General features: G+C 38.1%; 1 protein-coding gene across 2 annotated transcripts in view; it reads left to right on the top strand.

Annotated features, from left to right (window-relative positions):
• Window positions 1-11,254, top strand: part of frmpd4 (FERM and PDZ domain containing 4) — a 96,362-nt gene extending 85,108 nt beyond the window's left edge. For both annotated transcript variants that reach the window (XM_056237689.1, XM_056237691.1), the window contains exons 10-16: window positions 8-144; window positions 1,209-1,335; window positions 3,709-3,798; window positions 5,313-5,495; window positions 7,309-7,435; window positions 8,828-9,805; window positions 10,099-11,254. In XM_056237689.1, coding sequence (XP_056093664.1) covers window positions 8-144; window positions 1,209-1,335; window positions 3,709-3,798; window positions 5,313-5,495; window positions 7,309-7,435; window positions 8,828-9,805; window positions 10,099-11,246 — 2,790 coding nt within the window. In that variant the 3' untranslated portion in view covers window positions 11,247-11,254. The remainder of the gene's footprint in view (window positions 1-7; window positions 145-1,208; window positions 1,336-3,708; window positions 3,799-5,312; window positions 5,496-7,308; window positions 7,436-8,827; window positions 9,806-10,098) is intronic.

Raw genomic sequence — 11,254 nt, forward strand, 5'->3', positions numbered from 1 at the left:
TGTGTAGAGCTGTAAGGACGTGGTTCAGGAACGCTTCGGCTCCGAGCTCAAATACGACACGGCTCTTCGTCTGGCGGCTCTTCAGATGTACATCCTCACGCTCAGCACCAAGCAAACGCAGAAAGTGTCTCTCAAGTACATCGAGTGAGTTCTACACACACAGTTATGACAGCAGACAGAACCCAAACATCAGGGCTTCAAATCAACCTTTTCACTCACCGCTGAATTTGGCTACCACAGTTTAAGTTACCGGCCATTCAGAACTTCTACTAGCCAAAAAAAGGAAATTAACTATGTTACAGTTTATTTATATATATATATATTATAAAATTTAGATTTTTTTATTTTATTAACTAACATTAAGAAAGATTAATAAGTACTGATTTGTTCATTGTTAACTAATGAGAGTTTATTGTAAAGTATTACCAAAATGTTTTTTACTCGCCTTCTTAAGTTAATTTTACCTGTGCAACACAAAAAAAGATATTTAATTGAGAATATGCATTAACAGTAATTTCAAAAGTGTGTTTTATAAGTCAAACACTTACATTTTAGTCTGAAAACGGTCATATAACTCCAGGAGACTGAAGGTAGTGACGTCCAGCCTAGTAAAATTCACATCTTCATCCTTTATTCAAATATTACTATAGATTTTTTTGTTATATTGCGTAGCTGTGATTGGAGTTGAGTGTTTTATTAGTGATGATAACGCAATGAAACATGAAAAATTGTGCAACATCATTTTTGTCCAGGCAAAGAGATTATGAACATGCAAAAACAAGAGAGAACCGACCAAATATTAATAACTGATTATGTTTGCTTTTATGTTTTTTCCTGTGTATTTAGTAAAATAAAACCTTTTAGCTGTAGTTTGCCTAATAATTTAGTCAGATAACCTTAGTTTAGTGTTTGTTCTTCCCTCATATTTAACATATTTTCCTCATATTATCATGGTTTAATTAACTTGTATGGTCATTATAAACACGTTTAGTGTTTTTATGGTGTGTTTTGTTGGAGCTCGGCTTTATGAACAGCAGAAGGTCAGATCTTGTGTTTCACTGAGGGAAGACGAGACTGTGGGTCAGATCATGAGGCCGAGTAAATGAGGAGAGATGCTCATGTGTCGGTGTGAGTCGCTGTGAATAGAGAAGTGGAGATGAGAGGAGTCTGACCGGAGTGTGTGTGTGTGTGTGTGTGTGTGTCCTCAGGAAGGAATGGGGTTTGGCCCAGTTTCTGCCTCCAGCGGTTCTGTCCAGCATGAAGGAGAAGAACATCAAGAAAGCTCTCACGCACATTCTCAAAACCAACCAGAACCTGGTGCCTCCTGGGAAGAAGGTGAAGAGCTTCCACAGCTGCATGTCAGACGGGGACTGAAGTCCATATCTTGAGCTGCCGTTGAGAATTCAGATTCCTCGATGCATCTAATATAAAGAAATAGAGTCGGATTATCATGATAGCGGAGGAATTACACGATTCTCAATGCTAGTATCACTAATCCTGTATGCAAATATGCTGAATTATTTCAAGATATGGATGAACATATATATATAGACAGACCACCATATCGGCTGATATATGTTCATTTTTAATGTTATCGTTATCGGCCTGATGAGAAAATGTGTCTGATATATTGAATCTGATAAATAGTGTATTATTCCCTTCAGCTGAGACGCTTCAGATGCGCACTGTTCAACATGATGGCTTTGAAATGCTTGAAATATGATTGGAATCACTTCAAAAAAGGAAAATACAGTAAAGTGCAACACAAGTCTGTCATATCGGCTACATAACATTATAATGAGAACATCATAATTGTGTGTTTGGGACGTGGCTTTTAATGATGAGGCTTTTGTTTTTGTAATCAGGCTCTCAAAAATTATAAAAAAATTTGGATTTAGATTTATCGGCCGATATATCGGTTGTGAACGTTCAAATATAAATTATTATCGGTTATCGGTATCAGCCAAAATTGTAATATTGGTGCATCCCCATTAGATATATATACACAGGTGAAACTCGAAAAATGAGAATATGGTGCAAAAGTTCATTTATTTCAGTAATTCAACTTAAAAGGTGAAACTAATATATTATATAGACTCATTACATGCAAACTGAGATATTTCAAGCCTTTATTTGTTATAATTTTGATGATTATGGCTTACAGATATGAAAACCTTTTCACAATATTCTAATTTTGACTTTGGGGTTTTCATAAGCTGTAAGCCATAATCATCAATATTATAACAAATGAAGGCTTGAAATATCTCACTTTGCATGTAATGGCCCTCATTTATCATTCTTGAGTAGAAACAAGCGTATATGTTGGCGTTAGATTATGCTTACACTCCTCTCACCGCCTGATTTATGAAGCTGTGCGTACCTTTGAAATCCAGGTGTACGCAATACCTGCCCTTGATAAATCCCGCGGCTGAAAACGATCGTCATTAGAATAGCACGCCCCTATATATTCAAGTCTCCGCTTCCCCCACGCCCTCATTTTACGCCATGGACACACGGAAGACGGCACAGAAGAGAAACTTCTCCGACGTGGAGCCGAAATGACCTATCACAATGCATTATTTTACAGCACGTCTTTTGAATTAGCATCTTACAGTCTATGATTAGCATTAAATTTCGAATCACATCACATGTATTGGGGTGTACAATAGTGATGATGATGATGTGATGTGGAGTACCATTCATTCACATTAATAATTGCATGACAATTTGTAATATTGTTCTTATTATTACCATTTACCATTATCATTTATGATTTTTATTATTAATGACGCTTATTGTTATTTAGAAGAAGAATGGCGTTATTATTATTATTAGTTAAAAGAAGAAGAATGTAATTTTTATTATTTTGTCAGTCTGAATAATTTTTTGGTCATTGAAAGTCTTTCGTTACCGAACCCAGGCGTGCGCACCTGCCGGGGATAACCCTGAAACGTCAGGGTAAAGCGCACAGGCTCGCAACTGAAGGAATACGCTTACAAATCAAATGCTTTGGTAAAGTCACACAAATTAAAAATTGAAGTCCATGTTGCACAAAAATAAACACTGAAGTTCATAATTACTATGTTGTTGTTTATTTTTACTGTGGGTCATAATATATCATATCTTTTAGTTTGTCAGTGCATTTTGTGGTGTTAGGAATTGTTTTTCTGCGCATTTCCGCACTAACTCAAAACGTGTGTACATGTACACCACCTCCTGAGCTGGCGTAGGATTTGAGCGTGCCGTACGCCACCGTCCATATTGATAAATCTCAAAGTCACCGTGGTTTTGGGTGTACGCCAGGTGTACGCTGGAAATTTGGTGTACGCACTTTTGATAAATGAGGGCCAATGAGTCTATATAATATATTAGTTTCACCTTTTAAGTTAAATTACTGAAAAAAATGAACTTTTGCACCATATTCTAATTTTTCCAGTTTCACCTGTATGTCATGCATGGTTATCGGTGAAAAAACAATCAGATATAATGTACTGTTTCATATTTTGTTGTAGTGTCTTGTACTTCATGTTACATTGCTTGGTTTAGTGTTCATGTCTGGATCGACTGATAATGCTCGAGTGAGTTGAGTCTGGCTGGTAAATCTGGTAAACGTGTTCCCGAGAGGCACATACTCAGAAAGAAGAACGAAGAGAACTCTATTTCTGTAATGAACTGTCAGTTCCCTAAACGTGTGTGTCTGTGTTGAAGCTGACGGCGTTGCAGGCGAAGGTCCACTACCTGAAGTACCTGAGCGATCTGCGGCTGTACGGAGGACGAGTGTTCAAATCCACGCTGGTCGTAAGTTCACACACTCGCACTCCTCTCTGAGCCGGCGTGACATCAGCGCAGATTCAGGACAATCACCATAACATCATAAACTATACTTTCATTTATATGCAACTTAGTTTTTTTAGTTTTGCTTTTATTATCTTGTAACATGTACATATATTAATTTAGCAGATGTTTTATTCAAAGCGATTCATCTTAACTTTCTTAAATTTACAACTTTTCTTAAAAAATTTTTGTTATCGTTATCGGCCCAAAAAGAAAATGTGTCTGATATATTAAAGCCGATAAATAATGTATTATTCCCTTCAGCTTAGACTCTTCAGATGCGCTCTGTTCAACATGATGGCTTTGAAATGCTTGAAATTATTGGAATCACTTCAAAAAAGGAAAATACAGTAAAGTGCTCAAGTCCTTCTGTCATATCGGTTACATAAAATTATAATGAGAACATCATAATTGTGTGTTTGGGACGTGGCTTTTAATGATGAGGCTTTTGTTTTTGTAATCAGGCTCTCAAAAATTATATATAAATTTGGATTTAGATTTATCGGCCAATATATCGGTTATCGGCTTTCAAATATAAATAATTATCGGTTATCGGTATCGGCCAAAATAAATAAAAACAAACATTTTTTGTAGAATTGTTTACTTCACCGGAATGGTGAAACTTGGTCAAGGTTTTGGCACTTGCTGTGTGAACATAAAAAAATCATGGACATGATTAGAAAAGGTTAAAAGAATGGGTAAAAACCTCAAACCGCAGCCAAACAACATCTCACTGAACGCTCATTTTATGAGATATCAACTTAAATTTGGAAAACAACTTGTTTATATTTATGGATTTGAGTTTCTTGCAGTTTTTGAGTTAAACGTGTTTTTGAAAATATATATTTCATATAAAAATATAAAATAGTTTTTTTCTCTGCATTTCTCATAACAATAAACGTAAAATTCTGTTGTTTTTTTTTCACTTCAGCAATAATCTGCCACGTGTTTTCTTTAAATAGAGAGCAAACTTCAGTCTGTGCTCCAAAGCTTTCAAGATTTAAGATATATTTAAGTTGTAAATTACATTTTCTATGGTCAAAAAGTGAATAAATGGATTATAAATACAGCGTAAATATAATTTAATACCATAAAATTCGGTAAAAATACAAAATATTAAAAATATTTAAATAAATAAAAAACATTATCAAACTAAAATATAGTAAAAATTTGGTCATTTTTGCCCAACATGCGAAGAGGACAGAGGCAATAAACATGTAAATCCATAGAGCAAGTGTTACCTAAATATGTATTGCGTACAGTACACACTTCCCTCTGTTATAACCTATTTCCCTCATTAGAAACGCATTTCTGAAAATGTCCTGCGATCTGACGCGGATGTTCATGTTTCTCTGTGATATGCGTGTTGTGAAAACACATGTATGTGAGCGGTGTAAATGTAATGTTTTGATGAATCAGACAGCGGTGTGATCAGTCAAACGCATTGGTGTAAACAGGCCGTGTGTGTGACCCGACAGCAAGGAGAGAAACACACGGAGGTGACGCTGCTCGTGGGCCCGAGGTACGGCATCAGTCATGTGATCAACACCAAGACCAATCTGGTGGCTCTGCTGGCCGACTTCAGCCACGTCAACCGCATCGAGATGTTCACCGAGGACGAGCGGAACGTGCGCGTCGAGCTCCACGTCTTGGATGTTAAGGTGCGTCGGATCAAACCCAGAGCTGCATATTTTGCAATGACATTCAGAGATTTTGTGAGTATAACACACGTTTTTTTGTTATAGAAATCCACGTGAATTACAAGAGTTAAAAATGTTACAAACAATAACCCTTTAATCTAATTCTAATAATGAAAACAGGAATTAATAATCCATAGTTCTCGAAATTTCATGCTTCGTTTTATAAAACAAATAAGTAGTCAATATATGAAGAGTTTGGTTCCAAACCGCGACAAACGCCAGTCTCCCTTCTCTGCAGAATGCGATATATCCGCTCTCAACCAATCACAACGCACCATTCCACTCTCAACCAATCACAACGCACCATTCCACGCAATGTAAACAGTAACGGCAGCGCCTTAAATACACCCGGCTTCCTAGTTTTTCTTATCTATTTTGTACTTTTCGATCAACAAACAAACAAAAAAATGAATAATTTTGACGGCATTGATGAACCTGTGGTTGTTTCTGCGGTGGGTGAGAAACGTAAGGCATCGAAATCGAATCATTTACGTGAGGAGATTAAGAAGATGAGGCACTCGGGAGGAGGACAAATGTTTTCAATCTTCTTTACAGTTCTTAATAAAAATGTTATACTAATAAACTTACGTTGTTGTGTATTTTCAACAGTTTCAATATGAAAAAAAAAACTTTTATATTGATTTAAAAAACAAAAAAAAGGATTTATTGCATTTTGGGGGGAAAAAAATCCGTTTTTATAATAAATCTTTGAAAATCAAAACCTGGATTTAATTATTTTTTTTTGTTATTATGACCTACAAATGCTATGTGAAAGTTTGAAACAGAAAATAGTGGTTTTCATCTTTCCACTTTCTTGGTAAAGAAAACACATTTTTACTCAAAATAATCAAAATGGATTTATTGGGTTTTGGAACCAAACTCTTCATATACTGTATATAATATAAAATATGGTAACACTTCACAATAATGCTGTTCTTCCTCAGTGTTTCTCTCTCGTTTTCCAGCACTAATATCTAATCATTCTTAAATCAAGACACATTTACTGGAGAAGAACAATGACTGAAGATATTATGTGTTGTTTTCTGAAAAAAAATATGTGCCAGTGGGGTCATAAAAATTAAAAATAATTTCCCCTTTGAATTAAGATTATTTTCTGACTTCATTGGCAGATATTTGTTCTTGTTTTAAACTCAAACTTTTGATACATTTTTCAGAAATCAAGACTTAATATCTTCAGTCATTTCCCTTCTCCAGTAAATGTGTCATGATTTAAGAATGTTTAGGTATTTGCATATATTAACATAATTTTATGCAGTGATAAAATAAGGTTTCATTTGATAAATACATTAGTTAACATGAACTAACAAGCATGTATTAATCTTTTCTAATGTTAATCTCAAAATCTACTAATCACTTTTTAAGATCAGTTGGCATTAGTTAATGGACCGAACATTTTTATTACTAACATTAACAAAGGTTAATAAATACTGTAAAAATGTATTGCTTATTCATGTTCGGTAATGCATTAACAAATGAGTCCTTATTGTAAGGTGTCATCTAAAATAAAAACGCAATATGTTGTTTGCTACATTGCTTTGCAAGCATGAACTAAAATCTATATTACTTGGCGGATTATTTTGATATTTAATATTAATAAATTAAACGCATTTATTAAACAACACATTTTTCTGTTTCCACTGTTATTAATGATGGTTTTAGGACACCTCTTACCTGTAGTAACATCTCTTAAACTGCACAGCCTCCCATCGCTTACTGGTTTATGTTCTGATTGTTAAATCCTTTGTTTCTGAAGCCCATCACACTTATAATGGAGTCGAGTGATGCGATGAACCTGGCGTGTCTGACGGCCGGCTACTACAGACTGCTGGTCGATTCACGGAGGTCCATCTTCAACATGGCGAACAACAGTACCGCTGCGGGTAAGAGCTCTCAGTCTACATATATAACGGTTCAGGAGTCCGTTTACAATAATGCTTATCATCATTTAAGGCAGTGGTTCTCAACTTCATCAGCAAACGTACAAGTGTGACTTACTGGAATGTAGGGAAACGTTTTTTTCATAGTTCAAACAAAGAATTATGTTATTTATAATATGTTACAGGTGAAACTCGAAAAATGAAAATATCGTGCAAAAGTTCATTTATTTCAGTAATTCAACTTAAAAGGTGAAACTAATATATTATATAGACTCATTACATGCAAAGTGAGATATTTCAAGCCTTTATTTGTTATAATTGTGAAGATTATGGCTTACAGCTTATGAAAACCCCAAATTCAAGCCATATGTAAGCCATAATCATCAAAATTATAACAAATAAAGGCTTGAAATATCTCACTTTGCATGTAATGAGTCTATATAATATATTAGTTTCAGCTTTTAAGTTGAATTACTGAAATAAATGAACTTTTGCACCATATTCTCATTTTTCGAGTTTCACCTGTATGTTAATTATACATACATAATGAAAAATAAAATATAATGAACTATCAAGAAATGTATGAATACAGTAGGAAAAAAAATAGTGAATGTAGAATATAAGAATTGAGCAAAATTTTATATGATATAAAAAAATCTAACTTCATTAAAATGCTAAAAACACATTAAAATCAAGATATTTTTTCCAACTGCAACTGATTTACAAAATCAATCATGATTAAGTAATTTGATGTACGTTATAAAAACCTCCAGTTTCTTTTAATAAAATACTTTCAAAACAAGCAGCTTTGTCATAATTACAGCAGAAATACTTGACTAAATATCAAATATCACTGCAAAAAATAATGTCCTTCCTCAGTGTTTCTGTCTCGTTTTCCAGCACAAATATCTAAAAACTCTTAAATCATGATACATTTACTGGGGAAGCAAAATAACTGAAGATTTTTATCAAAAAATGGTCAAAATTAAGTGAGTTTGTGCTTAAAACAAGGACAAATATTTGCCAATGTAGTCATAAAAATAAACTTAATTCAAAAAGAAAACAAGATTGACTCCATTGGCCGATCGTTCTCGTTTTAAGCACAAACTTTTTTGAAACTTTTGCAAAGTTACTTGTAGTTAGTAGAATGTTTAAAGTGGTTCATCGAAATATAGTGTTACCAAATGTTGAGATATGTACTGGAAAACAAGACAAAAGTACTGAGGAAGAACATCATCTTTTGCAGTGATAATAGGGCCTAATATATTGGACAATAGGGGTCCTTTTCCAGTCAAAACGGTTGAGAACCACTGATTTAAGCTGCTTAAATCTGATACTTCACTAAAACGTTGACGTTGGCATCTTCTTTTACGTTTGTTTGTCTGTCTGTCTAAGGACATGACTCAAGGATCAAGCACAACTACCAGGCAATCGACTGGAATTACGTTCCCTGTGGTGAATACGATGACCCCCACCCCGAATACCCCGTCTGTGGGCGAAGAGAGTGTGATATTGCCCCCACCGTCTCTGAAATCCACCAGTCGCATCGCATGCACATGGAGGAGAAGGCGGAGAGGGCGAGCCGAGGAAGCCACATGCATCCACAGCCCTACTTCAGTGTCCCCAAAGGCAAACCTCAAGAATCGCCCAGAAGCGCCAAGGTGTCCTTCATATTTGGCGAGCCACCGCTGGAGTGCGTGAACCCGCAGAACTTGGGATACCAAAGACTGATGGAGGACATCCCAGAAGTGCTGGAGGAACACCGGTACATGTACGCGCAGCAGAAAGACTACAAGCCTCTGGAGGCATCGATGGAGGTCGACGGCTTCCAGTACGGCTCCCACATGGTCTACGGAGACGCCAAGATCTTCGGTACAACGGAAGGCATCGAGGAGCCTCTGCTGCGCGACATCTGCTACGCCGAGACTACGGATGACGCCGAAGACGAGGACGACATCAGCTGCGAGGAGGACATGATGATGATGATGATGATGGGGGAGATGAAGGACAAAGCTCACTCTCTCCTGTCGCTCTCGGAGTCCAGCGACGACATAATCGACCTCACCTCGCTCCCTCCGCCTCCTGAAGGGGGCGACGAGGAGGACAACGACGACCTGCTGCAGTCGCTGAACTTGGCGATCGCCGCTCCGCCGCCCGGCTTCAGGGACAGCTCGGACGAAGACGACCACCAAGACCGTAAAAGCGTGGCTTTGCTAAAAAATGACATCCCCGTGTCGCTGATCGACTCGGTGCCAACGGTGGCAGGCGGGAGCGAGGAGGTGTTCAACGACGCTGTCGTCACCACACTACAAGCACTCGAGGCCTTGGCCGCCTCTGAGGAACACTCTCACCCACAATCGGACAATAGTTCAGGTTCTTACACTATAGTAACGTTTATTCATTGACGTTGTAGGACCTTCCAGCCATTCTTTTCTTTTGGTTTTGTTTCTCCATTGTCTTCGATGCAAGCCCCGTGTATTGTGTGCATTTGTTTTGTTTGCTATGTACATGTGATCTCATTATAATTTGTGGTTCATTTTTGTTCATGTATTTCATTATTTATGCTGCATTTCATAGCCTGCAACGTTTTGTACAAATAAACTATTTTAAAGTATACAGTGCGTGTGGTGTGATGGCTAAAATGTTTGTCTCTTTGTGACACACAGGTGTAGAAATATCTCGGTCCTTTAGCCCCGAGTCCTCTTCTGATTCTGGGAATGAGACAAATTCCTCCGAAATGACGGAGAGCTCAGAGCTGGCCGCGGCTCAGAAACTCTCCGAAAACTCTCTGAAAATGTTGGTAGCCACTGCGGAAGGCTACCAAACTCTAGCCGAAGAGGAGACCGAGTTTCGATTGGCGCCGTGTAGCATCCGATCGTCCCTAGATGATCCCCAGTCCTCCGCGGTCGCCACTCTTCGCTCGGATCACTTCGAGATGGAACCGGAAACGATGGAAACCAAGTCGTTGACGGACTACTTCAACAAAATGCACAGGGATGTGATGATGGGAATGCCGAAGATCGAGGAGCAAGATGGTGGGGGGAAATCGAGCGCTGATGCAGAAGCCCGTCAGATGAATATCGCAGAATCAGAAGATCTTGTCGGGATGTACAACAACTTCAATGGACGAGATTCCCAGCGTTCGAGTCCCTTTGACAGGGAGAGGATGTCTTATGCATTTCACGAAAGCAATCAAAGATTGCATATGCTTCTGAATAATAAATCCGAAGAGCACATTTACTCCGAAGTGGCTGGCGATAGCGGTCCATTGCACGCAGACAGGGTAACGCAAAAAGCCACTTTGGAGGACTCAACAGACTTGAACACAAGTTCCCCCGCCAAAGAACAATATCTGATCGAGCGATCCCGGAACGAACCCCAACCGAGCAAGCCGGCTTCCTCCGAACAAGAAGTGACGCGGTTGTACGAGTACCACTTGTCCAAAAGGATGTCGTCTTTACAGAGCGAGGGGAATCATTCCCTGCAGAGTTCCCAGTGTTCGTCCATCGACGCCGGCTGCAGTACGGGGAGCAGTACGCCGATGGACTCTCCTCTGTGCACGGTAGATAGCGTCCATCTGCACGCCGAGTCCTCTCTGAAAGGTCAGAGCGTAGATGGAACGTTTTTGCGGAAACACCACGGACAAGCTGGCTCTGAGTCGGGCCGGGAGGGATGCCAAAGGTTGCCCAAGATCAGGGAAACTACAGGTACTTGCATTTACATTCAGAGTTATGCATTTGGCAGAAGCGAGTTACGTTTCGTTCAAGGTACACATTTTATCAATTCTTGTTTTTCCTGGGAATCGAACCCATGATTATTGGT

This window comes from Rhinichthys klamathensis, unplaced genomic scaffold (genome assembly GCF_029890125.1).
Source record: "Rhinichthys klamathensis goyatoka isolate OS25496 unplaced genomic scaffold, OSU_Roscu_1.1 h1tg000496l_1, whole genome shotgun sequence".
NCBI classification, from domain to species: Eukaryota; Metazoa; Chordata; class Actinopteri; order Cypriniformes; family Leuciscidae; genus Rhinichthys; species Rhinichthys klamathensis.